This window comes from Aspergillus lucknowensis, assembly GCF_044049455.1.
Source record: "Aspergillus lucknowensis strain CBS 449.75 chromosome Unknown BJX67scaffold_16, whole genome shotgun sequence".
Classification (NCBI taxonomy): domain Eukaryota; kingdom Fungi; phylum Ascomycota; class Eurotiomycetes; order Eurotiales; family Aspergillaceae; genus Aspergillus; species Aspergillus lucknowensis.
The window spans coordinates 374,446-399,291 of NW_027263560.1; the positions used below are offsets into that span (position 1 = coordinate 374,446).

Genomic DNA, 24,846 nt, shown 5'->3' on the forward strand with positions numbered 1-24,846 from the left:
GACTACTTGGCGTTATTGTTATTCCTGCTTTCAAGATTCTTATATATCTCTCAGCTGTCCACCGGAATATCAAGGCCTCTTCAATATCTGGGCGCAGTAAGCTAATTCGCGCGTTCTTTTGATTTGACCAATTGCTAACAACTTGCTGACGCTCTGCTTGTCCTTGTCCCAAGGCTGCCTGGCTGCGATATCCTCGCCCTTCTCCCCTCTGCATCATGTCGAATTTGTTTAATTTCAAGCCACCGGCCTCGTCTGGGGCTTCAAGTGGTAGTGTCTTCGGGTCTTCTGGCGGTATATCGAATGCTGGATCGACGGGCGGTATCTTTGGCAATGTAGGAGCAACAACAAGCGGTAGCGCTTCGCCTTCCTTTGGTGCTACCTCTGCCTCAAATACAGGTTCTTCCGCTCTCTTCGGTACTGGGTCCGGCGCTGGCTCTGGTGGAAATGCTCCTACTTTCAGTTTTGGAAACCTAGGCTCAACCCCGGCTTCCAGTACGCCTTCGCCCGCTTTTGGCACTGCATCGCAAACCCCCAACAAGCCTACAGAGGCCTCCGCATCAGGTTCGACTGCGACCGGCGGGCTTTTTGGCAGTAGTAGCAAGCCCGGGAGTAGTCTTTTTGCGAATACTATGGCGACTCCTGCACAGTCTGGCGCAAGTGGTCTATTTGGTAACCAACCCTCGACGACTCCTGCTGGCCCTCCGCCACAGGGAACCGCTCCCGCTCAGGGGCAGTCCCTCTTCACCCAGAAGCCAGGCGGCCTTTTTGGTACAGCGACGACTTCATCCGGCTCAGAGTCTTCTGCCGCCCCAACTCCAGCTCCAGCTCCAGCTCCAGCTCCAGCCACCTCCACCCCTTCACTTTTTGGAGGTGCTGCACAGTCCACTGGCAATAATCTTTTCAATTCGACCTCTCAGCAGCCTCCTTCTGGAAACACCGCATCGTCTACCGCTACTAGTGGCGGCCTTTTTGCGAATCTTGGCACAAGCAAACCAACAGAATCCACAACCTCTGCGCCGGCTACAGACAATACACAGAAGTCGTTATTTCCAGCCGCTAGTGCACAAACTCCTTCCCCCTTTGCTGCTTCGTCGTCGAATGCGGACGCTGCAGCCAAACCCGCCTTTCCTTCTCTCACTAGTAATACAAACACTCAAACAACTGCGTCTTCCGCCACCCCACAAAAGCCTCTTTTCTCAGCACTTGGTGGTTCAACATCATCTGCCACACCATCCTCAACTCCCGCAGCCGCTCCGTCCGGTGGGATGTTTGCGAATATAGGCGCATCTAAACCTACGGAGGCTCCATCAACACAGACTACAGCCTCCACAGGGAACTTGTTCAACAAACCTGCAACCGCTACAACGTCTACCACCCCAGCGTCAACCGCAGGCACTAACGCCACAACTGCCAGCACACAGCCTAGCACCGCAACCGGGGCGCCCACTCTCGGCGCATCCACTGCTGGCCCGGCCCCACCGGCTCATTCTCGTCTCAAGAATAAAACCATGGACGAAATAATTACTCGATGGGCAACTGATTTAACCAAGTATCAGAAAGAGTTCCGGGACCAGGCCGAGAAGGTTGCCGAATGGGATCGGATGCTGGTCGAGAACGGCACCAAGGTCCAAAGGTTGTACGGAAATACAGTGGATGCTGAGCGTGCCACCCAGGAAGTCGAGCGCCAGCTTGCTTCCGTTGAGGGGCAGCAGGAGGAACTGAGTTCGTGGCTTGATCGCTACGAACGTGAGGTCGATGAGATGATGTCGAAGCAGGTGGGGCCTGGTGAGAGCCTACAAGGGCCTGACCAGGAGCGTGAGCGAACGTACGTCCCGCACCTCTTCGCGGTATAATTTCCCAATTGAGTAGACTAAGCTAACTCTAAGGCGTAGCTACAAACTGGCGGAGAAACTATCCGAACGCCTCGATGAGATGGGCAAAGATCTCTCCAGCATGGTCGAGGAAGTTAACAGCGCCTCAGCAACCCTAAGCAAAACTAACAAAGCCGACGAACCGGTGGGTCAATCCGATTATTCCTTCCCGACTGCTAGACCGTTACTAATAGAAGCCCTAAGATCTCTCAAATTGTCCGTATCCTCAACTCGCATCTCTCCCAACTACAGACCATCGACCAAGGAACTACCGAACTGCAGGCAAAGGTTGCTACGGCACAGAAGGCCGGACAGGCAATGTCAGGGCGCTTCGGTCACGGATTTAGCATGCCAGGCACTGGAAAAGGGAATGCTGCGGATGACTTTTATCGTTCATACATGGGCCGTCGGTAAATAGTTACGCTTGGTTTTTTTTTTCCCCCAAATTAAAATAGGACGGCGACACGATGGTAGAGATGTGCATTTCTGTTCAAGGGGCCATGTTGTCGTCGATCTTGGAACGTTACTCGTTTTATCATTTCCATTCAAGGTTACTGCTGGGAATCTCGTTAATTCGGCCTAATGATATCAAAGTTTCCTGTACATGGACTATCCAACGGGAATTGGTAAACTGAGAAGAGTGTCAATTATGTAGAATACACTGAGACAAATACATCAGCGCTCGACGATGCGACGATAAGCGATGCGCGACTGGTAGCAGGTCTCCCTCCTTTTCTTCCGCAACTAACTGCCGGTTTGCACCGTGCGGTATTCGGGAACACCCTATTTCTTCTGTTCGCCTTTGGTGAACTCGTCGCTAGATTTGTTAGCCCAGTGTACACGAAACGGAAACAACAGATTGAGAAAGGTGAATCATACAGGTTCTTCTCCAGCTCGTTCAGATGTGAGCGCTGCTCCTCAATCTTCTTTCTGAGAGATGCGAGCCTATTCAATTCGAGGTCAGTGGAGTGTCTGAGAGCGCGGTCGGCGTTGGAACGACAATAGGATGAATTACTTTTCCTGCTCTTTTTGGTGAATATACAGGTTCTCTTGAGCGGCTTCACGCTTCTGGAATTGGTCGCTGATTGTGAGATTCGTTAGCTCTGAAGGTGGATGATCTAATGGGGTGATTTGAATCGGATGAGACCCGGGGGGGAGACGAAAGTGAGGACAAGGAACTGGAGTACTGTAGAAGGGAACAAAGTCGAAAATGGAGGCGATATACACACCTCGCTTGAACACCGCCAGGCCGGGGAGCACCAGTATCACCAGCTGCCATTCTGGGAGCAACCGCGGAGAAAGGGCGCGCGAGAATAACACGGGATGTCGTGGTGAGAGGACGAGTGACGGATAGGCGGAGCATTGCGAGTTATATGTCGAGAAAGACGACGAAATAAAACTTAGATTTGATGATGGAAAGAAGGAAGATGAATGGATGGGAAGGTGAGGAAGAGGGGGTGATCTGGCGGCCGAGCGACGAGCCGATGGACCTTATTCGTTGCCTTGGAAATATGGCAGCGCTGGCAGGTCGAGGCCTGCGAATCGGCTGGTGGGCTCAGCTATGACGACACAGCGGGTCATGTGATGCATTGTTGAGTCAGCATTGGCCGTGGCTTGCGGTCATGTGAAATACGGTATCTTTACGAAGATTACGCAGAGAGAGCCTGAGGTCTTCAAGTTCTCAGGTCGATTGCACTTCCATTCTTATTGGATGTGCACCCACGGGGGGAGATTAAGGCCAGTATTTGAGGGAGGAGCACCTCTACCTTCACCCGCAGAGACGAAACATATCAAGGAGGGGAACTGGGGTGAGCCATGGAACCAGACGGCCGCGGGAGCACGATATCAGAATACTCGAGCGGACGAGACGCCAGAAACTTCATCCCCCGCTGCAAAGATGGATGGAAGGTGCCTGATAGAAATTTCTTGGATCGATCGACCATGTCATGATCGGAAAGAGCGCTCTGCTCCTCTCTGTCTGGAAACAGGGACGCCTCGATTGTGACAAGCAGCGACTCGGAGGCTCATTCAATGGTGCAGGAGGACGATTGGCGCAGCGAAATAGGGATGACGCTGGAGTGGCCCACTGCTGAACCACACACACAATAATCAACAACCAGCCTGGGAGGGAGACGAAGATTCCCATTCTTCCTGGGCCTCATCGCCCTCCAGGGAGGAAATAGATGAAATAAATGGCTGAATGAGGGAGAGAGTTAGTAGGCGAATCGATATACCTCGTAATACCTCCGAGCGCAGTCGATAGAGGGACGAGGGACGAACTGGTGGCTTAACGGTGAGGCAGAGGAAAGTTGCTGGGGCAGTTGACCCCCTCCCACGCCCTCGTCCCCTCTTCGACTTCCCTCTCCTCCTTTTGACTCTCCTCTCTTTGCGACTTCGCTCTTGTCTCATTCCATCTCCCCCTTCACTTTTCCAATCTCATACCACTTTCGCAAGTCTTCATCTCTCTCTCCTGCTTTTATTCCTCCTCGCAATCAACCTCCCTCCCAAACTAAACTTTCCTTATTGTCGCGTTTGGTGAGTGATCATTCCCTTTCTGTCTCCTTCCACCGTCTTCCCCTCCCTCACCCTTCTCCTCCGCATCATCGCACCCATCACTGTTATCCACGAGTCTATCAATTGTGTGGTTCGTCCCCTGCCCTGGCTGGCTACTTTGGGGGCTATCTGCACTGCCAATAAATATGGTTACGGATCGAATTGCGGTGTCTGGTGTCGAACCGCCCCATCTCCTCTGCTATCTCCCAAACAGAACGGTGTCTCTCACGGCAAACCGAGTGGAGGGCCAGCACAATTACGGGATTGTTCAAGATATATACTATCAAGAGGAGCCGCGGCATTTGGGAATTCGCTCTATCGTTTGAGCTTTTTTTTTCTTGGTCTGAATCCAAGAATGCAGTCTGCGGTCGAGTGTTCGAGTGTATCTTGCTATCATCCGTGTGACGGGGTTCCCGTGCAGGGCAGGGCAACCTTCGCTCACAGCCTCACTGTTCCCTGCCCCGTGATTGCCGCATCCTACCCCTCACATGTTTTCACAATCTAGGCCTTGTTCTTCCTTCTCTTTTTCTCTCTGTTCTGTTTTCTCTGTGATTTATTTTGTCGCTCATGTTTCTGTGAAAGGTCAAAGTTCTCGAGATCTTGACCACAGACTTCCCACCATAAATAAGGCTGACTGTCGCTAATCATCTTTCTCCGGCTGAGCAGATTCTCTCAAAATGGGTCACGAAGATGCTGTTTACCTGGCCAAGCTCGCCGAGCAGGCTGAACGCTACGAGGGTGTGTTATCTTCCCATTTCTGGGCCTGCGCAATCACGCAGTCGATATTGATGGATAATCTCTAGAAATGGTCGAGAACATGAAGGTTGTCGCCTCCTCTGACGTAGAGCTCACTGTTGAAGAGCGGAATCTGCTGTCCGTCGCCTACAAGAACGTCATTGGTGCCCGCCGTGCGTCCTGGAGAATCGTCACCTCGATTGAACAAAAAGAGGAATCCAAGGGCAACGAGTCTCAGGTTTCTCTCATCAAGGAGTACCGCCAGAAGATCGAGGCCGAACTTGCCAAGATCTGTGATGACATCCTGGATGTTCTTGACAAGCACTTGATCCCCTCTGCCCAGAGCGGCGAGTCTAAGGTCTTCTACCACAAGATGTAGGTTTCCCCACATATTCCACGGTCTTTTCCTCAGAGATGGCGATCAGGAGCGGGTTTTAATCAACATTTTCCACCTCCACAGGAAGGGTGACTACCACCGCTACCTTGCCGAATTTGCAATTGGCGACCGCCGCAAGGGTGCTGCCGATGCTTCCCTCGAGGCCTACAAGAGTGCCACTGAAGTTGCTCAAACCGACCTTGCCCCCACCCACCCCATCCGCCTCGGGCTGGCTCTTAACTTCTCGGTCTTCTACTATGAGATCCTCAACTCTCCTGACCAGGCTTGCCACCTCGCCAAGCTTGCTTTCGATGACGCTATTGCCGGTATGTACAGCGTCGCTACTCATGTTGCATGGAGTATTCGCTAACCGGTTTTAAAGAACTCGACACCCTAAGCGAAGAGAGCTACAAGGACTCCACTCTCATCATGCAGCTTCTGAGGGATAACTTGGTGAGGCTGCCCAGCGCCGTACTGGAAATCCGTACTGACCTTCTTAGACCCTCTGGACCTCGTCTGAGGCTGAACCAGCCCCTGAGAACCCTCCGGCTGATAAGAAGGAGGAGGCCCCCGCCGAGGGTGAGAAGCCCGCCGAGTAAAGAAAAGATGGAGGACTCGCGTCCGACACGGATTGCAGATAAAGCTTGGAAAACAGGGCCGAGCCATCTGTGTGAATGGGGTGAGAGTTCATGTCGGAGGCTCGAAATGAACAGCGTGCCTGTTTTCGCGACGCGAGAATGCAGGAGGCATTCGGCTCGCAGTCCCCTTTTTCTTGCCGTTCCTTTGGCTCTTCTCCTCTTTACTACACAAGCACAGCCAGTATTCCCAGTCTCTGTGTCCGTGTCACGTCGGTTCATATATTCGTTGGTTGCTTTTAATTTACATTTTGCCTATTGCCTCGACTACGCAAAGAATACCTTTCCCTTACACACCCACCCCCGTCGGATTCCTCTCAGAGCCTCGACTATGTTATGAAAGTTGTCTTGGTCATACCTCTTTTATGCCACGTCTGGCGTTAGTTGTCGCCCTAGCTCGAGTTTAGATCTCAAGTCCGGCAATGGCTTCAAAGAAAGTTGAAATTCATACAACTAGTCTTGTAGCTGGACTAAAAGCTGGCAGATCAACTGCCTCAAATAATTAGATTGAATCCACACATATTTCGAGAGACTTCACGGTAGTCCTTAACAGCCCCCTGGCCTCTTTCCCTGCATCATGCCATCAGAACTGGCGGCGCTGCTTCTCTTCCTCGAAGCGGACTCAGGCCCTACCAATATTTGGCCCCTGTCACATCGCCCAATCCATCCAAAGTCCACCCACGACAGACTTGACGAAGCACAAATGACGTATGCGGCTTGACAGCGAAGACAGCCCACCATTGCTCAGCTCCATTCTTCCAGTTCTCTTCTGGTCCCGTCTTCGCAACCTATCGACCGACGACTCGTCGCCCACTGAGCCTCTGCATTGAAGAAGATGCGAAAAAGGACGTCCGTGGAACTCCTGGGCCGAAAAGCCCCACAGATCTCCTGCCGTCAACTTCCGTCTTTTTCCACCTCCCCTTCTTTTTGGCAACGAGCTTTGGGTTTCTTTGAGATTACCTCATTCATGATATCCCTGGTGTCGCAGGAGTACCCTAGATCACACCCAGACTCAGCATCAGGTTTTTCCCTTTCTAAAGTGCATCCCTTCTAGTAACAATAAGGAACACATCACATCACATCATATCGCACACAGCCCATCCTTCCAAAATACACACGAAGGACGGCGTGGATACGTACCTTGCCGAGTCTACTCGAGTCTTACTCAATTCGTACCTCGATACAGCAGGTGTACCGGGCACCTTCACCCGCCGCAGTCTCTTCAAGCTTTCAACGCGCTTAGCTGGGCTCGTGGCTGGGTGGTGGCTGGCGGATGGCTGACTTGTAAGTGAAGATGTGGCGCTGGGGTACGTCCTTAGGGTGGAAACTAGAGGGGGTAGGAAATCGGAGGTTTTATTTCCTTTTTTAAATCGTGAAAAACGTTCATTGTACGAGGGTTGGCGAGGATGTACCGCCGGGCGTGCGTGGTACCATTGAAGGAGCTGGGGTGACTTTGAGAAGGGAGTTACGAGGAATGGAGAGCAAGATTTAGAATTGTTTTTGATTTATTTGGTAAGTAAAAACAACCGCTTGCCTTGGGGTATGGTAAAGCAAATGTCTTCAAAGTCCAAATGGATATCGAGTATCGATGTCAACCCGAATCGTCAGACCAGGACGATTTCCAATGTAAATGATGATGGTGACGGCGGGGACTGAGTCGGGATATATAAAAGGAAAAGGGAGTCAGAAAGTAAGGGAAGAACCAGTATGAAGAGTTAGCTGCCTCATGAAAATGCTTTCCACCCTTTTTGGTTTGCGAGTTTGTCGCTGCTTGCTCGCAGAACAAGACCATGAGAAACAAATGCACCCCGACGGTTTCCGATGTCAATCAAGCCGAGTCTAAACGAGAATGACCCCAGTAAAAGATAAAAGAGAGAGAAAAAAACAAGAGAACAACTGTCCTAACGCCGAGTGTGCTATGCCACAAAAATACACTCTGCCGCCCGTAGAACTGAAAGAAACGAAACCGGTGGAATGTGAAATTCGGCCGACGAGAATCAGAGCGAAGGTGTCACATTGCCGCGAAGTCGACCAAAGATTGGCTCTCGTCCTCACGCATGAGCACCGAGACAGGTGATCAGACCCCAATGGCTAACACAGAGCAAGCAATGATGTCACAGTCCTCGACATGGTTAATCGGGAGGAGCGTTGCGGAGTAAGGGGCGAATGGAAAAAATGAAAGGATTGTGTGAACTTTGCTGGCAAGCGAGTTCCATGGCGAATCAGCGGCCGCGAGGTCGTGGACGTACTCAAAAGATACCAAACCAAGAGATCGCAAGTTGTATCAGCGAGATGAGGACCGGAAAAGCCGACATGGTCAAGGTCGTCTGGTGTCTCTGATGAGTCAAATCGATAGCCTCAAGAGGTCATTCCATCGGCTACCGCGACTCTCTGGAACTATCCTCCATCCAGTCGTAGAATGTTCAAAGATATAACAAATAGCGGCGCAAATACCCACCAAACACCAATAAAATATGCATGAAAATACTTCGTAAAATGATTTCAAGCTCGGCTGCCTCTGGACGAGGACAGCTCCCGACTGTTCAGGGGCCAATGTCGGAAGCACGACGTCGCGGTCGTCTTACTTGTGCGATTTCTTAACCTTTGTGGTGCTGGATCTCGACATTTCGCTCTTCATGTTCCGGGTTAATCCACCAATGTAGTCTTGCAAGAATCGATTCTCGTTTTCAAGCTTGTCGTGATCCGACTTCACTGCATCAATTCGTTCGGCTAAAGCCTGGAGAGATGACTGTAGGGCCTTCGCCTGCCTAGACAAATTGCCACGATCGTTAGACTTGAATGGGAGAGTTCGGGCAAAATGGCTAATACTTACTCCTGAAGCGTTTGACGGGCCTCTTTACCCAGTCGCTCGAGATCCGCAGAATTACGACGGGGACTCATGGCTCGAGCGTCGTCAGGGGGAAATTCTTCTTCTTCGATTTCAATTTCGGGGTGGTCCCGGGGTACTAATATTGAGGCACTCGGTTTCCGACTGGCCATCCGGGGGCGTTCAGAACGGCCCCTTCGATCGTTTTCTGCGTCGGATATGGAAGAGGAAGAAGAGAGAGATGACATATGCGCACGATTATTGTCATTCGGTTGAGGCAGAGTCGGAACCGGAGAAGAGCCGTGGTGCACGTCTGACGTCGATGCCATATTACGGGGGGGAAGCGCCGCTTGTGATTTAAGTTCGAGAGGTTCTGTGGTCGAACAAGGAGACTTGAACCCTGGTAGAACGAAAGGCTGATTTGCGGCCCGGAAGGTGCCAGAGGAGTAGATGGTAATGGAGATAGTTGAAGACTACCTCTAGCGATCACCTCAGATGAATGAATCTGCGATTCGCTGGAGGTAGCTGTCGTGGGCGCCGGAAAGGGCGTCCCTGAGTGGATATCGGTGGCCGGCCGATCAGAAGCAGAAGAAACCGGGAGGGGTGGAACGTTGGCAAGCAGAAGCAGCGAGAGACAGAAAGGAGGGGAAAGAAAACACAGAAAGAGGATAGAGGAAAGAGGAACGGACGAGAAATCAACTTGAGCGACCCAGGGGAAGGGGAGGAAACTTGAAAGAACTGAACTGAATTTGGGGTGGAACTGGCGTTTGAGCGAAGGTTGGGGGGGACTTGAGCGACTGATAGGCGCTACGAACAACAAAGCAAAAATTCAAGGAATGTTCTGAGATCTGCCTTCTCAAGACGATGGTTCGAGAAGAGGAGTGATTATTTGCTCTTGCACCGCAGTTGGGTTTTCCCTTTTTTCGGTGTTGATATCGCGGGAGGAATGGTACTCTTGTGACGGAGTGGTGTGAAGAAGGGTCAAAGTTGGTTTGGAAAGGCCTGAAAACGGTTTGCGTATTCACAACTCTGAGGGCTGTCACAGTGGCCGTCGACGGTCAGAATGGAAAGGAGAGAGGACGGAGGAAGAGGAAAAGGGCTCCGAGTAGGACGACAGGGAGAGACAAGTCCTTCTTGGAGCAATGATGGTCTTTGTAGCCGTGAAACCAGGAGGTGCGGTGGAAGGAGGTGCTGGTTGCAGGTTGGACTTTCAGGTTTGGAGATTCAGGTCTTGTGTTGAGGAGGACCTGGGATTTCAAAGGCGACGGTGATTTCGCGGCCGAAGCGCAAAAGAATCAAAGAATTCTGGTAAATTACACCTCCTCTGTCCTTAGCTTCCCGATGATCGCTCTCTTTCTCGCACGCTTTCCCTTCTTGAAGGGGGGGGTCAAACCTCAGGGCCGAGGGCAGGGTACTTTTTTCGTCATGATTGGGGCAGTCTGTGAGCGATCGATCAAGTTGTCACTGGCACGGTATTTTGGTACCTGTTAAATACAGAATGACAACCGTTTTGGCGTGGGCCCCCAACTTGGAAAGTGGGTGGTCCCTTTGACTCGTGGCCGCCACTGAACGGATCTCCCATCGAGTTGACTTCCAGTTCAAGTCGAAGGGTCGTACGAAAATACGAATACAGCAAGACAGGTCAATACGAGCGAAACATACCGCCATCCAAATTCAAGTCGAAGGTGTGAGGACTTCTCCATGGCTTACGAATTGACAGCGTCTTGCGAGAGGATCTTGCACGGAGAAGAGAAACAGTCTCGATGAAGCAGGGAGGCCATGTGTTTGGTCGGCTGGGTGTTCAGGGAATTCGTTTTCCACTCTGTCCAATGTTCGGCTGGCCGCCCACGGTTCTGTACCAGGATTGTAAGCCCCTTGGTTCGGTACCAACAAGCTGAGAACCAAATCTTTTCCGAATAGGGGCCACAATGTCGACCAACAAGAAGGCCACAGTCCGGGGACGGATGGTGATCTTCATCATCTTTCCAATGTTTCCACTCGAGCTGTGACTCCGCGTTATGTTTGGTGATCAAAGACGATGATGATGGAGGATCATGAGGGGATTGGTCCTCGATTTTTCCGCCCAGCAATCATCTCACTCTGGAACTTCTGCATCGCTTCATTCGCGTCTGCTGCACCTTGGGGCTTCAGCTCACCAAGACTCAAGACAAGAGAGTCAAGAGAGCGACCGCCACCAAAGTCACCAAGTCCACGCAAACGATGGTCCCTGACCTCCTCCAAGGCAGCATCCCGCCAATGATTTGCCGAGGTGATCGTTGAGAAGGGAGGGTCCAACAAGCCAATCCATCTCCGTTCCGGGGTGGCTGAAATAAAGGTCTCATGCCCAACGCCCCAGAGGATGAGGTCACGCAATGTCGATCGAGTCGCCAGAGAAGCCATCCATGAGGCTTCTCTTCAGCGACAGCTTGTCTCCAGAAGCAATGACATTCGGTTCAGACCTCGGGGCATTGGCGACTGCCAACACCCAACAATGAAGCCCTCGAGGCCACAGAACAGTTGTCGAAACTTTCAGAAATATTACATTCTCACACGGCAGATGAGAGGTGGGACATTGGAGAGCAAACCTCCGGGGAGGACGATCTCTTCCGACAGAGGCAACGTTGCGAAGCCCCGAGGTGGATGATTGGCAGTCGCCAATCCATTGTCACTCCTCTGTACTCCGTATTGGGTCTCGTCCTGAAAGGCACTCTCAATTCCCTGAGTCGAAGGATGGAGACAAATAATACATCGCAGAAGCACACATGAATACTTTCTCCAGCTTGGTGAGGAGATGAGGTCCTGTGAGGGATGAAGAAAACGGCGGTCGTCGGTCCTGATGCAGGAGGTGCTTGTCGGTGGGTGGCTCTCAAAAAGAGCCGACCCAAAATAGCGGGTACCAAAGATCGAAGGTCAGGGGGTTCAGAAGGGCAGAGAATTTTCTCTTCGAGTTCCTTTCCCCAGTCAGAGTGGCCCTTGAAGTTCTATCATTGGCCGGGCTTGGTTGGAGTTCCCTCAGGAACTTCATCATCCCTCTTCGCCCGACTCGACGCTGAGGAATTGCACATCATGGCTATGGCTTCTGATTGGCTTGACTCAACCTAACTCCTCTCATTCTCGAACAGTTTGTCACCGCCCGACTGTTGTTTCAACCACGTTACTCTTCATTCAAGACTCTTGGATTTATGATTGAGTCATATCCTCGTTCGCATCTCTCCCCTCCAAACGCAACAGACGCGAAGTCTCTGTCAGGCGCAAGCCTGGTAACGTGTCATGGGATTACCATACCGTACCAAACCTATCGCAACTGAAGTCTCAAGTTCAGCTTGACGTTGGTGGTGGAGACGAACGGGAGCCGACGTAAGGTTTGCCCTTCGGCTTGTTGGGCTTGGGAACCACAGCCGGAGGTCAGCCGCGTGACTCGACGGTCCCTCAAGTCTCAAGTCCCAACTGCCCGCACCACCTCCACAGTCATTCCTCGTTTTGCTGGTTCCATCCCTCGGAAAATTCGCTCCACCATAAGAATGGGGCCCATGGTGCGAGCGTTGTTTATTTGTTTACCACCCTAGCTATTTTTTTTTAGCTTCGCCATGATCGAGCAGACAGATGAAGGGATTGCTTCAGTGATCAAGCCCAAACAAGACATCGTTCTCACTGCAGTGGAATCCTGCTTGGATGATAAAGAACGGCGCTGATCCGGAACCGGCCATTGGCTGCTGTCCAGTGACGAGACTGGGATTGCCCATCATCCTGAAGTGTCAACAGGTCTTGGACTTGGCCCTGATGCATCTTGGCTCGAGGCATGTCATTTTCGTGGCAAGATGATGGGTTTCTCAAAAGGACATCACGAGAATTCACGCGCAATAATCTGTTGATCCAGGAGTTGGTGAAGGTAATGCCTATTGGGAGGCGAATCCTGGAGGTAGTTTGGCCATTAACAATGTGGACAAAGATCCTCCGACCACATTTCAGAGCCAGCTCACTCTGTCAAGAAGCCGGGGTTTCCGCTGGACACGATGCAATCTCAAGCGCTCCTTGTCTTCTGGAGATGCTCTCTGACTTGCGAGGCTGGACAAAGAGGGCAAGAAACGCTTGAACCCTGCCATGGAAATGAAGAACCCACATTGATAAACCCCCACTTGTCCATGTGGCTGAACGCCCAACCCGCCGAGTTCTTATCTCTGTCTCCTGGTTCGGCTGCAAGCATCAGGTCTTCTTGTTATTCCTCTGCCACCAGCATCCATGAGACCCAACCCCGGTACAGTTGCAAAACAAGCAGCCGTCATCCACGGAGACAGCAAACGGAACCTGAACCTTATTAAAGACTGCCGGAGTTGCCGGTGTCGGTAAAAGTTTATAACTCTATCTCAGCCTACTGCCGTAACTGCACTCTCGTCTTCTTTCAGATGTCTGCAAGTTGATGAGACCTGTGAGACTGCCCCAGCGGGCCACCTGAGCGATCTCCCGATCCCCGCTGCTCGTCCAAAACTCGGTGAAGAACACCGCGCACCACACCCAACTCTCCAGAAAAAGAAAGCATCCGATCTCCAGTCCCTCCAGGCAAGGTGATCCACTCAAATCGTCCCACCCCAATCGCCCGAATCTCGTGCCAATCCTCGAGAAAAATGGCAAAAATTGGAAGACGCGTGAAGCGACACAGCCAATCAAGCTGCCCACGCAAAGGAATACTCATCCAATCATCCCACTCAAAGAGAAGCATTTTCCCTTCTCACTCTCACTCTCTCTTTCTCTCTCTCTTTTTTCAATCTCCACGATGCAACGTCGGACTTCCAGTCTTAGACTCAGAATGAATACTTTTTTATTTAGCATTGCATGACAATGCATGGGGGAGTTGATTGATTCCATTCGATTTCTCCCTCTTGCTCGCCTTTCCTGTCTGGGAGGTCGTCATCGTACTCAAGAGTAACACTGAAGGTCATGATCGCCGACGGCTGATCTCCCCTTTCACATGGAGGCATAACCACCACCAAAACAAATCGAAAGCGCTCAAGACGGAATCGGACACCAACAGCCGACGGAGTCCAGGTTCCTTGAAACCATCTGGCATCCAAATCCTTCTCCTGGTCCGAGGATAGTCGAGTTTCAAATGATGAACAAGCCGGGACTCAAAAGCCAGTTCCGCGCTGCAGCCACCCTTTCTTTGAGCAGCGCTCTGTCAAACCTTCTTAAGTTTGGCGGGAAAATTCAGCAATGACATGAATGTTGAAGAAGAGCGCCCTCTCTCGGAGAGAGGACAGGCTCTTGATGCTGATGTCAATGGTGACGTTGATTGTACTGTCATCCTTCGTACCCATCATTTCATGGGGTTGCGAATATGACAGAGTACGAGAAAACTCGGAAGATTGCGTCCATCACTCGAAGCTTCCAGACTCGTCTTTGTTGATTTATCCCTCTTCACTTGACAAGTTCATCAATGGGACTTGAGAGTTCAGGCACAAGTTGAACATCTCCTCGAAGGGAAACGTCACCCCGAACCTTGGAACTTTAGGTCAGATCCTCCTCCGTCTCCAATACGACAACCGCATCCCTCCGTCTTCCGTGCCCGGATCTCAATTCCTGTGATTCCCGATTAATGCAGAATAAGAACCAATGCAACCCCAATAATTAAGTATAAAAGATCCACGCCTGTGGCCTCATGTGCGGCGTGCCCAGGGTCTTCCGAATCCCTAACCGAGTCGAGCATAGCCCGTGGGCGAAGGATTCGCCCACCTGGGCGGATTCCTTGGGCGAGTTGCTCCGGTCCAACGACGGTGCCGACTTAAGGGGTCTCGATGAGAGTTTCCGAAGGAGCGGGCAAGCTTTATGGAGACCTTTAATATTCGTGGTGGAGAGGGCTGCTACGTGGGTTTTGTCGATCTCTTTGAAGGTTGAAAGTGGAAGCTCTTCTCATGGAGTCCACTCCGATTCCAACGCCGAGATCTCTCAGGACATTCAAAATGTTCGTCCACAGTAATTTGTATGGTATGGAGATATGCAGATACATTCCGCCTAGATAAAATCACCTGACAAAGATGGCGCGGTTTTCCATTGATACAATGCACGGAGGACGGCCACGCCGCCAGCCTGCGTCTCGACAGTTCGTCCTCTCCCCCGATCGTTGTATTCTGGCTGGTCGTTAAGAGCATTCGTTGCTCCCAGCTCATGTGCCATCGCTGTGTCGTTCTTATCCCAGTATGGTGGTATCGAGTCAGGATGATTGCGATAGTCCGTTGCTCCGTCGGGCAGAGGGCTATCATGCGTTGTTGACTCGTCGAACACACGGTATCGTCTCCCCCACCACATCCCGAATTTGCCCTCTTCGTTCCTGGTAACGAGCGCAGCCTCCGCGTTGCGCTCGATCCAAGGACGATACGTGCTACACCAGGCTTGATGCCACTCAAAGGAACGTTCCCAGCCACGGGCCTTCGCCCAGGGTTGGGTGCGCAAAAAACGCAGCTCCTGCGGGCGCAGCGGGCGGCAGAACTCGGTGAAATGGTGGAAGAAGATTCCCTTGAAGTTTTGTCCGTCTTGCGAGCAATCGCCGTGCGAATCGCATGCGTCTTCAAGGATCCCCGCACGGCCTAGGCCCTTCCATCGTTGGTCGTATATGTTGGGCCATCCCGTCGCCCTCATGACGTTCTGGAGCAGCTCGTGGCCGTCATGGAGGTACTCTTCCGAGCCAGTAGCCAGCCAGAGACCTTTCAGCCCGCTGAGGATAACACCCTGGTTGTATGTATATACCATCGTGTTGAGGACATCGCACTTACGCGTTCCTGGATTCTGGCGATTCTGGTAACCACGGATGTGAAACCCATCTCCATACAAGTTGAAAATCCCCGTCATGTTCGAGTTCTTGAGCCACCTGTACGCCTTCTCCGCAGTACTGAGGTACAGAGGGTCATGCTGTAGGCCGTCTGCCGACTCTCCCTCACCTGCAACGAAAGGCGCATCGATACGATCGCCCGGGTAGTAAAGGTACATCGCAATGCTAGCCGATATATACAGTTCGTTCGTGATAGCGTTCTTATATGGACCCAGATACGGGCTCCAAATCATGCCACCTCCACAGAGGAATGTGTCCCACCCCTGCGAGGCAAGTTCATAAAACACCCGTACCCGGTGCGCAGCCGGTGTGCGCAATTGTGTCCCATGCCACGGCCGGCCTCCAGTTCTAGAAGTCGCACCCCCGTAGTGCAGGTCGGAATGCAGCACTCCAAACTTTATACTCTCCAGCCAGTCCAGCACAACCCACAGCATATCATCGAAAGCCTGGTTCCTGAGCGCGAAATCATGCTCCCCGAAGTAGAACGCCTGGACGTGCGTGAAGAAATGGCTGACAAGGTTCTCGAGCGCCACAGAGTGCTGGGTAACAAGCTCTTCTCTATCCCCGGGGTTATCGCCCAACATGGTCGCTAATAGCGCATCATCCGTCGCCCCGGTCAATGAGGAGAGTGTAGCCGACACGTGCGTCCCATGAACAGCCCTTGTCCAGTCATTCCCGGTCGGCCATGTGCCCTGCCACAACTCGAAATAACTATCCTGCATCACGTCCAGGGCGTTCACCAAATCGCGCAGTGTTTGCTTGGATTGACTCGTGGCAAGAGGAAATTGCTCCCCGTCCGGCCGAATCGGGCCATGCGGGGATAAAGGCGGCGATGGGCCCTGCAACAGCACACGGGCATGGCTCCCAGGCGCAAGCAAACAGCTTAATGCCAGGAAGCTCCATAGCGTGCAGAGAAGCGAAGCCATCGTATGGGTAGTTCTGTGCGTGTTCCTCCCCCAACCCGAAACACTGGGGTACGAAAGCCGATGTCGTCAGCGGAGGAAAAGAGAGCCGATAAAGAGCCGGAACGCGCCTGGCAAGAGAACGACAGAAAAGGACCGAAGACAGGAAGAAAAGGCGACCCGGTGCAATCCAGGAGATCAGGGGAATCTCACATATCTTACACATTCCCCTGAGTCCGTCATGCACGCAGTTATTTGATGTGGGGGTGGGCAGGTTTGAAATGTCTCGAGCGGGGATGGAAAACTGGGAGCCGGTCCTGTCCCGACAATTTTTCCGACATCAGTGGAATGCCATGCCGGACTCGGCGCACAATAGAAGAATGCTACCTCGCTTTACATTGTTATTTTATCAGATACGATCCATAGCGTTTGTGATACGACGCTCAACTGTTTACAACCCACGCCAATCTCGAGTCGTGCTTGGCGATGGCATCACGCGGCTCAATCCTCTCCTGCGATGAGCGGTGCTCAAGCCATCATCGAAGGCCTGCTAGTGGAAGTATGGGGCATTTTAATACCTTATTCGTCCAGAAGATTGGCTGGAATTGGGCTTCCTACAAAGGCTCCTCCTATGAACGCTTATATGCGGGCAGAGAGAAAGGTAAAAAAGCCAAAGCTCCCAGTCACACGACATTTTGCATTGTTGGGCGGAGTTCACGCGGGGAAACTCAAGACTAAGAGGTGAATTTCGAAGGCAATTTGATATCTTTGTAGAATGAAGATCGGTGTTCTCTGAATGGCATGTTAGAAGAAGCAAGTGGCGATGAATCAATCAAATGGTTCTTACCACGCCAATCCTTGTACATGATGCCGGCAAGTAGGCCCTTGGTACCATCTCCACTCGATCTTTGGGAGCGTTCAAGGAGAGTTCAGGGGATACTGCCGGCCATGAACGCCTTGACTCTCTGCACAACACCCTCAAATGGGCCGGAGCGGTCAAGTCAAGAATTTGGTCCCTCCACAGCCGAGTGTGATCGAGCGAAGGAAGAAGCGAGGGGTTGGGCGCTCAGCGGGTAAGAAAAGAAAGCGCGATGACGACCAATATGTATTGTACCTTTACTCCCTTTCATGCTCAGCGCCAGGGCTGCGGCTTCGCTCACGACTTCGGCTGCGGTTCCTACCACCGCGGCCCCCTCTTCCTCCTCCCTTGCCTTTGTTTGATGGGGGCGGTCGGACAAATGCGTAGTCGACCTCAATAGTTTGGTCAAGCAGCTTGGATCCATTCAGGGCTTTGATGGCCTTAGTCGCCTCGGGGAGTGTTAAGTATTCAATCAATGCGTACCCCTGCGTAAGAGAATAGGTCAGCAGCTACATTACTGGAGCCGAAGAATTGAAACCGAAATCAGCGCCGGGGGTTGTGTCAACTAACCTTCACGTAACCCGTTCGCCGATCAAGATTCAAGCTGAAGTTCTTAATCTCGCCGTACTCTGCGAAAAGGTCCGTCACATCCTCTTCAGACGCTTCCTCGTGGATGTTCGTCACGATCACAATCCACCCTTCAATACTGCGCACGGCGACAGCCCCGGTTTGTGTTCGTGGGTCGCTGCCACTTCGTGTTTGCGGCTCAGGGGCTTGCTCTTGTGAGACGGGAGGGTCAACTTCCATTTCTCCAGACATGTTGGTATAGAAGATCGCAATGAAGGTTCGGAGATCAGGTTGAGGGAGAAGTGGGACGAGACTCGGGAGATTGGCAACAGAATGGCGGGCGAGAGCACATTTTGGATCAGACCCTTCGGTTAGCTTAGGTAATCGCAGGGTGAGAACAGTCGACCACCATCATTCCGAGTGACGACCTCAAGGAACATCACACTTTTGAATTTGAGGATTACTGGAAAATAGGCTGGGAGTGTATATAAGTATAGGCTGTCTATATCTCCGGTTTTCGTCGGGTTGACTACAACGGCAGGGAAATTTCTCGTCGGGTGTGCGGGAACTATATACCTTTGCTCTGGGTATGGAGACATCGCGGAGAACCCTTGAGGTCCGAAAGAAGACCTGGGGGGGGGGCTTATATAGGTTTAAACAGCTACTGTGCCATATGGATTGTGTGCGCAGGAAAACGGGGTAATGCCTTGACCAGGGTTTGCGGAACTGGGATGGGATTCATAGTCCCCAGTACAAACACCCGACAAATCGGCATGGCTGCTCCAAGACTTAAGAAAACCAAAGCTTGAAACTCGAATGATAGGAAAGCAGGCTGATAGACTGGCCAATGTGTGATTTATTAGTAGAGGAACAAGGAGTCTGTGCAGGTGAATGTGTTTTGCCTATTTCCCGATTGGGGTTGGGTGAGGATTATGCATCTGGGCTGAACAGAAGAGCGAAATTTGAACATCCCTTACGCTTCTTAAGAAGATCCCACAATACTTCCAGAAAACAATCATGCTTGGTAGGATTGGTAGAAGCTGTTTCTAAAGGAAAGTGCAACACAATAGGGTCAAGCTCTTTGGGATTGATTGTTGCTTAGCTGTATTATACAGGGTAATGCTTTGGTGGGAGAGGTGTTTTCAAGATGAAGAAGCTGGAATTGCGCAGATAAAGCAGAATAATACTCAAAGTCAAAAATCGCGCAGTGAGGTGAATGCGAGAGGGCTAGCCAACAACCCCATGGCAACAGAGGCTTCTGAAGCCTTCGTCTCTCTTCATCTCACAGCTTCTCACCTTTCCATGGGTTGAATCGCTTCAATAGCCATCTCTCCAAGTATTATCGGCAGCCATAGGCGCTTCTCCTGAGATATTCAAGACTAGGAACTGCAGCATGCTGTGGTAAGTCCTCGATATCCCGAACTATGCCCTCAGATTCTGATGACGGCGCCTCTCACAGCGATCAACCGAAATGTCTTTGCCATCCACGCCCAATAAAGCCCTTTCAGAAGCTCGAGCTTGTCATCCGTGGCTCTAAGCCTGAGCAGGTCTGCCGTCTTGATCAGCCAAAGGCGCAGCTCGACGTGGTTTTCGAACTGATAGGAAACACTGTCTCATTGCGTGAAACAGTCGAGGATCCCACCATTCTTAAAGGCACATACTCGATCTGCCTCGTGCTCGACACAAAGAAGATGCGGTTTGAGAATCTTATAGGCCTTCCGAATAGATCTCTCCTCCTCACCTTCCGCATGCGAACCTCAATTTGTGCGGTACAGGGCAGGAGAAAGATGCTGTACAAGGAGAAGTTCGAGGGCTTCTCGGCCAGCCCGCCTTACAGCAAGCTGTACAATGACTTCTATCTGTGCGATTGGTCTGAGCAACGCCTCGAACTGCTTCTGCCGGCCGAACGCATCGTGGGCTGGAAAACGGCTGCGCTCATCTTGAAGACGTTCCAGAGGATTACTCCAGAAAGCTGGTGCCACTTGGTGAACATGAGGCATCCTCCGAGCCTAGCAGGCCTAGACTGGAGGGAGATTGAAAGAACTCTGATGCCCGAGAAGGAGGAGGCTTTGTCTATCTCGACCCCCGACGAAGAGAAGGAGATGCACTTTCTTATTGAGAAAAAGAAGGCGGAGAAAGAGGCCCAGAAGAAGGTGGTGTTCATCAGGTACTGAATGCGTTCTAAGTGTCAACATGTATTCTCGCAGGGAAGAGAGGGAGTTACTTGCAGTTTGGTCTTTGATTGGCACTTTGTGAGCATTCCATGCGCCGGATCATTTGTCTTGAGATACCCCCGGAAGGTGTTCTGAATATTGGGAAGCGGCGGACGGGTTCCAAGCTTTATTAAGTTGGCGAAGCCCGTGGCTACTGGAGAACTCATTATTGTTGGTATTGCCTGGGGAACAATAGGAACAATCGATTGTCACTACTATTGATCAGCATCATCAATGTAGGTGAATTACACTGTCTGACGATTTGCACTCCTCAGGCCAGCCGCGGCCAGGGAGGTATCAGTCATCGAGTTCCAAGGTCAGTGTTTGGTGGATAAACCTGCCGGAGAACCTTGCATTCGCTAGGGATACGACAACCCCTGTTGACCGAAGAGTGACCATGATTCAACATATTCAAAATTTCCGTTCTCTGTCGGAGCAATTGCAATTTCTAGTAGAGCGCTCGGTGGATGCACGGCAGGATACGATGAATTCCCTACATCCTGACGATAGAGTACTAAAGCATGTATCTCTATGATTATGATATGTATACCTCTTGGGCAACAAACACTCCTCAAAGCACCTCCCAATTATCCCTGCATCTGGGATCGAAGGACCATGTCATCCCTATGCAGGTACTCAAAGAGCCCCTGCCTCCAAGAACTCGCCGGCGGTTGAACTTCTACTACTCGGGCCCAGTCTCCCCCGCAAGTTGTCTCTTGAGAAGCGTTTGATTTAGATTGTATTCTTCTACTCTTCCTAGCACACACTCATTACAGTATCTGCATTCTCGGCTACAGGCTGTCGCTCATTCCTATCTCTTGTGCCATCCGCTCTTTCCCGCAAACAACCCTGGCGGCTTCCCTGCTGGCTTCGGACAACCAACTACATCACGAGATATTCTCAACTATCATTTACAGTCTACTGGAAGTGTTTACCTTCATCGCACGATATCACCTAGATATCCTAAGAATGGGACTGTCTAGCCGCCTGCTTCAATGGCTCTGCGCCGGTACCCTCGTTTCTTTGCGATTATCAGCACTCGCTGCCCACGTGGATGCCTGGAGAACCAGGTCCGTCTATCAAACTATGACTGATCGATTTGCTCGCACAGATGGATCAACTACTCAGGCTTGTAACGCAACGGAGGGCTTATATTGCGGCGGTACGTGGCGGGGGATGATCAATCATCTGGACTACATCCAGGGAATGGGCTTCGACGCCGTTATGATTTCCCCAGTTATCAAGAATATTGAAGAGCGAGTTTTGTACGGTGAGGCTTACCACGGCTACTGGGCCCAGGATATGTACTCCCTCAATCCGCATTTCGGATCCCACCAGGATCTGCTCCATTTGAGTGAAGCCCTCCACGACCGGGGGATGTTTCTTATGATGGATACTGTCGTCAACAATGTGGCTTTTGCAACCAATGGCGGGAATCCGTCAACTGATGTCAACTATTCCTCTCTCAATCCCTTTAATCGCCCAGACTTCTACCATCCCTACTGCAAGATTACCGACTGGGAGGACTACCCACAGTTACAGCAATGCTGGACAGGTGATGACATCGTTGCGCTTCCTGATCTGAAGACAGAAGATGAAAGAGTCCAGAATATACTGGGGTTGTGGGTTCAAGAGATGATCTCAACCTACGCCATCGATGGCCTCCGCCTCGACGCAGCAAAGCACGTCACCCCAGACTTTCTCACTGAATTCCAAAAATCAGCCAACACATTCATCGCAGGCGAAGTATACGAGCGATCAGTCGATATTATCTGCAACTATCAGAAAGACATTAGCAGTGTCACTAACTACCCCATCTACTATGCCCTCCTGGACGCTTTCACCCAGGGAAACACAGACACCCTCCCAAACCGAGTCGAAGTCATGAAAGACTCATGTCCCGACGTAACATCACTAACCACCTTCTCCGAGAACCACGATATCGCCCGGTTCGCAAGCATGAAAGACGACATCACCGTATGTCCTTCCCTCCCAACCTTAACCGTGTGCTTATTCAGACTCAGTTAGCCAAAAATATTCTAACATTCACCCTCCTCTTTGACGGTATCCCCATGATCTATCAAGGCCAAGAACAACATTTCTCAGGAGCCCGGGACCCCCTAAACCGCGAAGCCCTCTGGCTCTCCTCCTACAACACCTCCTCCCCGCTGTACAATCTAATAGCAACCCTCAACAAACTCCGTAAGCATGCCATCCAAATCGACCCGGAGTACTACATAAACGCCCAAACCTACCCGATCTACCGGGGCTCCTCTGAAATGGCCTTTCGAAAGGGTCGCGAAGGCCGACACGTCGTCATGGTTCTCTCCACGCAGGGGAGTCAAAGCGGCGCGTACACGATCCGCATGATGAACGGATATCAGCCCTCGTATGTGGTGAGGGACGTGCTCACGTGCCGGACGTGGAAGGTAAATGATATGGGTGAGCTGAGGCTTGATATGGATAAGGGAGAGCCGAGGGTTTTGTTTCCCGAGGAATTGATGAGGGGGAGTGGGCTTTGTGAGTTTGAGGAGGCGAAGGTTAGTTATCTGGATTTTGTTAATAAGAGTTATTCTCCGATTTCTTCGGAAGATGAGGCCTCGAGGGGGGTTGGTGTTGCTCTGGGAACGGGGATGGTTGGTTCTTGGTTGGCGATGGTTGGGTTATTGTTCGGGTTGGTGTCGTTTGGGATGTAGGGCGTTCTGAACGGGGTTAATTACATTGTTTTTCTCTACGAATGGGGCAATCTATCTTTTAGAGAGGTCAAGAATAATATACAATATACTTTTTTTATTATTTTTATTTTCATTTCATTTTCATTATTTTTATTTTCATTTTTATTTTTTTTCGTAATTTGCAATCTAGCTTGAGTGAAGATTTCAACACTCCCTCTCAAATCGACAAAGAATGGCAGTCTCGACTTGATGTAGGCATGCCTGATGACAGGGGAATCTCGTGGCGATATTTATTCACATACACAAAAAAATGGTCTTGAAGTGAACCTTGTGCGCCATACCATTACATCCCAGGCAAACAAGTAATAAAAGGGCCACACCCAGTAAGGATCACATTTAGAGGGAAAAGAAGATCTTCATCTTCGGTTCTGGCTGCGCATGCCTAGAATCTGCACCATCCGGACGAAGATGTTGATAAAGTCCAACTCGAGGCTGATGCTCTCGTTGACAACATCCCTGCGAACGAGACCCCTTTGAGCCATACGCGCGTGGTGGAGAATTTTCTGGACGTCATAGAGGGTGAATCCTCCGAAGACGGCAAGACCACCGTACAGCCAAACTCGCTCAGACCACATCAAGGCGCGGGTGGCGGTGGAGGGGAGAACAAGTGGCGCGAATCCGGACAGGGCAACAATGGTGACACCGGCAAGTAGAGGCGCACCCAGGTACAGGTACTTCTCCTGCTTAGCGGTAGCACCGACAAAAGCAATTGAGCCCATCATTCCAACGGTGTAGAGACCAGCACGAGCAAGCAGAGCCGGGTGCATGAACATCAGCGGAGCGAGAAGGGCAGCCTGAGTAACGTTGAACCCGGCCCAAAGACCATACTTCAAGAGATAGCTGTGAGATCGTTAGCTGGCCAGGTTCAGTAGTGGGGTACATCATCTTCAACTAACTTGTCCGGAGAAGTGTAGAAAGTTCCGTACATCGTTCCGATGCTTGCCACCAGTCCTAGACCAACAACAGCCCAGGGGTTTGTAGCCATAAGACGATAGGACCATCCGCTCATGTGCAAGGCTCTAGCGGCAACACCAATGATCCCAACACCAAGTCCAGTGTGCAAGAATGTCTCGTTCAGGTAGCTTCGCTCGTACTGCGGCATTCCACCATCTTCCCTTGTCTCTCGGTTGAAGATGAAGTTTGTTGCCAAGATAGTTCCACCAACGATGGCTGCACCATAAATCAGCTTTTGTGTCAAATCACCCTGGGAAGCATTGTATGTCGGTTGCATATATGTGCGACGGAAGACATTCTGAAATGTCTGTCTTGACTTTGCGAAGATGGAAGTCGACGCGGGGGCGAAAGGTTTCGGCTGGGCTGGCTTGAAAGGAGAGGTGTGGATGAATCGAGCGGTGTTTGCGGTTCTTGGTATCTGACGGAGAGCTGTCGGTACGGCAAAGGGGCGCCGTAAGAAGAGCGCCATGACTGCAACGTCAATATGTTACTGACGGAGAACTGACGATGAAAAAGGAGCGTCCTCGATGAAACCTCGGAAGTATTTAAGGAGCAAAATGATATCACTGCCGGCTCCGGCGACCCGAACGTTCGAGAAGTGAAACCATCACATGACCTACCTTACTAAGCTCTCGGCCATAGCATCATTAACTCCGGCGACCCTTGTGGGGTTTCTGGGAAGCTTCAAAATATCCCGAGGTCGATGTCAAGGAAGGCTCGTCGGCTACAACGGGGGTGTCTCACCTAGCAATATGGAATCACCGCAGACTGTCTCCCTGAATTATTAATAGCTACTGTG

At 51.3% G+C, this 24,846-nt stretch overlaps 9 protein-coding genes across 9 annotated transcripts; 4 read left to right on the top strand and 5 right to left on the bottom strand.

Annotated features, from left to right (window-relative positions):
* The first annotated feature begins 62 nt into the window (after nt 1-62).
* Nucleotides 63-2,671, top strand: BJX67DRAFT_73421 (putative nucleoporin Nsp1). The gene is made up of 3 exons (XM_071035364.1): nt 63-1,825; nt 1,893-2,016; nt 2,076-2,671. Exons 1-3 carry the CDS (start codon nt 216-218, stop codon nt 2,283-2,285), a joined length of 1,944 nt encoding a protein of 647 aa, XP_070886977.1. The 5' UTR covers nt 63-215; the 3' UTR covers nt 2,286-2,671.
* BJX67DRAFT_380552 (uncharacterized protein) lies at nt 2,655-3,234 on the bottom strand (the record flags this gene model as incomplete). The annotated part of the gene is made up of 4 exons (XM_071032806.1): nt 2,655-2,688; nt 2,751-2,816; nt 2,887-2,952; nt 3,101-3,234. 4 exons carry the CDS (start codon nt 3,232-3,234, stop codon nt 2,655-2,657), a joined length of 300 nt encoding a protein of 99 aa, XP_070886978.1.
* Nucleotides 3,235-5,101: 1,867 nt separating this feature from the next.
* Nucleotides 5,102-6,134, top strand: artA (14-3-3 adaptor artA; the record flags this gene model as incomplete). The annotated part of the gene is made up of 5 exons (XM_071031120.1): nt 5,102-5,162; nt 5,228-5,534; nt 5,620-5,861; nt 5,918-5,988; nt 6,036-6,134. The coding sequence occupies 5 exons, from the start codon at nt 5,102-5,104 to the stop codon at nt 6,132-6,134; spliced, it is 780 nt and encodes a 259-aa protein (XP_070886979.1).
* Nucleotides 6,135-8,751: 2,617 nt separating this feature from the next.
* On the bottom strand, nt 8,752-9,170 carry BJX67DRAFT_380554 (short coiled-coil protein; the record flags this gene model as incomplete). Its single annotated transcript, XM_071032807.1, has 2 exons — nt 8,752-8,938; nt 9,004-9,170. 2 exons carry the CDS (start codon nt 9,168-9,170, stop codon nt 8,752-8,754), a joined length of 354 nt encoding a protein of 117 aa, XP_070886980.1.
* Nucleotides 9,171-14,721: 5,551 nt separating this feature from the next.
* BJX67DRAFT_73471 (putative glycosyl hydrolase) lies at nt 14,722-17,003 on the bottom strand. Its single transcript, XM_071035366.1, has one exon. The coding sequence runs from the start codon at nt 16,741-16,743 to the stop codon at nt 15,004-15,006; it is 1,740 nt and encodes a 579-aa protein (XP_070886981.1). The 5' UTR covers nt 16,744-17,003; the 3' UTR covers nt 14,722-15,003.
* A 379-nt stretch (nt 17,004-17,382) lies between these two features.
* Nucleotides 17,383-18,459, bottom strand: BJX67DRAFT_351895 (RBM8 family RNA-binding protein). The gene is made up of 2 exons (XM_071028951.1): nt 18,149-18,459; nt 17,383-18,063 (listed from the first exon to the last, which is right to left on the bottom strand). The coding sequence occupies exons 1-2, from the start codon at nt 18,395-18,397 to the stop codon at nt 17,836-17,838; spliced, it is 477 nt and encodes a 158-aa protein (XP_070886982.1). The 5' UTR covers nt 18,398-18,459; the 3' UTR covers nt 17,383-17,835.
* A 1,110-nt stretch (nt 18,460-19,569) lies between these two features.
* Nucleotides 19,570-20,319, top strand: BJX67DRAFT_380557 (uncharacterized protein; the record flags this gene model as incomplete). Its single annotated transcript, XM_071032808.1, has 1 exon — nt 19,570-20,319. The coding sequence occupies one exon, from the start codon at nt 19,570-19,572 to the stop codon at nt 20,317-20,319; it is 750 nt and encodes a 249-aa protein (XP_070886983.1).
* A 1,084-nt stretch (nt 20,320-21,403) lies between these two features.
* Nucleotides 21,404-23,123, top strand: BJX67DRAFT_387574 (alpha-amylase). Its single transcript, XM_071034236.1, has 2 exons — nt 21,404-22,335; nt 22,383-23,123. The coding sequence occupies exons 1-2, from the start codon at nt 21,445-21,447 to the stop codon at nt 23,052-23,054; spliced, it is 1,563 nt and encodes a 520-aa protein (XP_070886984.1). The 5' UTR covers nt 21,404-21,444; the 3' UTR covers nt 23,055-23,123.
* A 48-nt stretch (nt 23,124-23,171) lies between these two features.
* BJX67DRAFT_351899 (Bax Inhibitor family protein) lies at nt 23,172-24,582 on the bottom strand. The gene is made up of 2 exons (XM_071028952.1): nt 23,990-24,582; nt 23,172-23,933 (listed from the first exon to the last, which is right to left on the bottom strand). The coding sequence occupies exons 1-2, from the start codon at nt 24,514-24,516 to the stop codon at nt 23,450-23,452; spliced, it is 1,011 nt and encodes a 336-aa protein (XP_070886985.1). The 5' UTR covers nt 24,517-24,582; the 3' UTR covers nt 23,172-23,449.
* Between the last annotated feature and the right edge of the window lie 264 nt (nt 24,583-24,846).

Bases quoted from the DNA above. Each gene is read 5' to 3' on its own strand.
- BJX67DRAFT_387574 (XM_071034236.1), top strand. From the start codon at position 21,445: ATGACTGATCGATTTGCTCGCACAGATGGATCAACTACTCAGGCTTGT. The intron at 22,336-22,382 runs GTATGTCCTTCC...ATTCAGACTCAG, and splicing joins GCATGAAAGACGACATCACC to TTAGCCAAAAATATTCTAAC.
- BJX67DRAFT_73421 (XM_071035364.1), top strand. From the start codon at position 216: ATGTCGAATTTGTTTAATTTCAAGCCACCGGCCTCGTCTGGGGCTTCA. The intron at 1,826-1,892 runs GTACGTCCCGCA...TCTAAGGCGTAG, and splicing joins GACCAGGAGCGTGAGCGAAC to CTACAAACTGGCGGAGAAAC. The intron at 2,017-2,075 runs GTGGGTCAATCC...AGAAGCCCTAAG, and splicing joins CTAACAAAGCCGACGAACCG to ATCTCTCAAATTGTCCGTAT.
- BJX67DRAFT_351899 (XM_071028952.1), bottom strand. From the start codon at position 24,516: ATGGCGCTCTTCTTACGGCGCCCCTTTGCCGTACCGACAGCTCTCCGT. The intron at 23,934-23,989 runs GTTAGTTGAAGA...ACGATCTCACAG, and splicing joins TTCTACACTTCTCCGGACAA to CTATCTCTTGAAGTATGGTC.
- BJX67DRAFT_351895 (XM_071028951.1), bottom strand. From the start codon at position 18,397: ATGTCTGGAGAAATGGAAGTTGACCCTCCCGTCTCACAAGAGCAAGCC. The intron at 18,064-18,148 runs GTTAGTTGACAC...TCTCTTACGCAG, and splicing joins GGCGAACGGGTTACGTGAAG to GGGTACGCATTGATTGAATA.
- BJX67DRAFT_73471 (XM_071035366.1), bottom strand. From the start codon at position 16,743: ATGGCTTCGCTTCTCTGCACGCTATGGAGCTTCCTGGCATTAAGCTGT.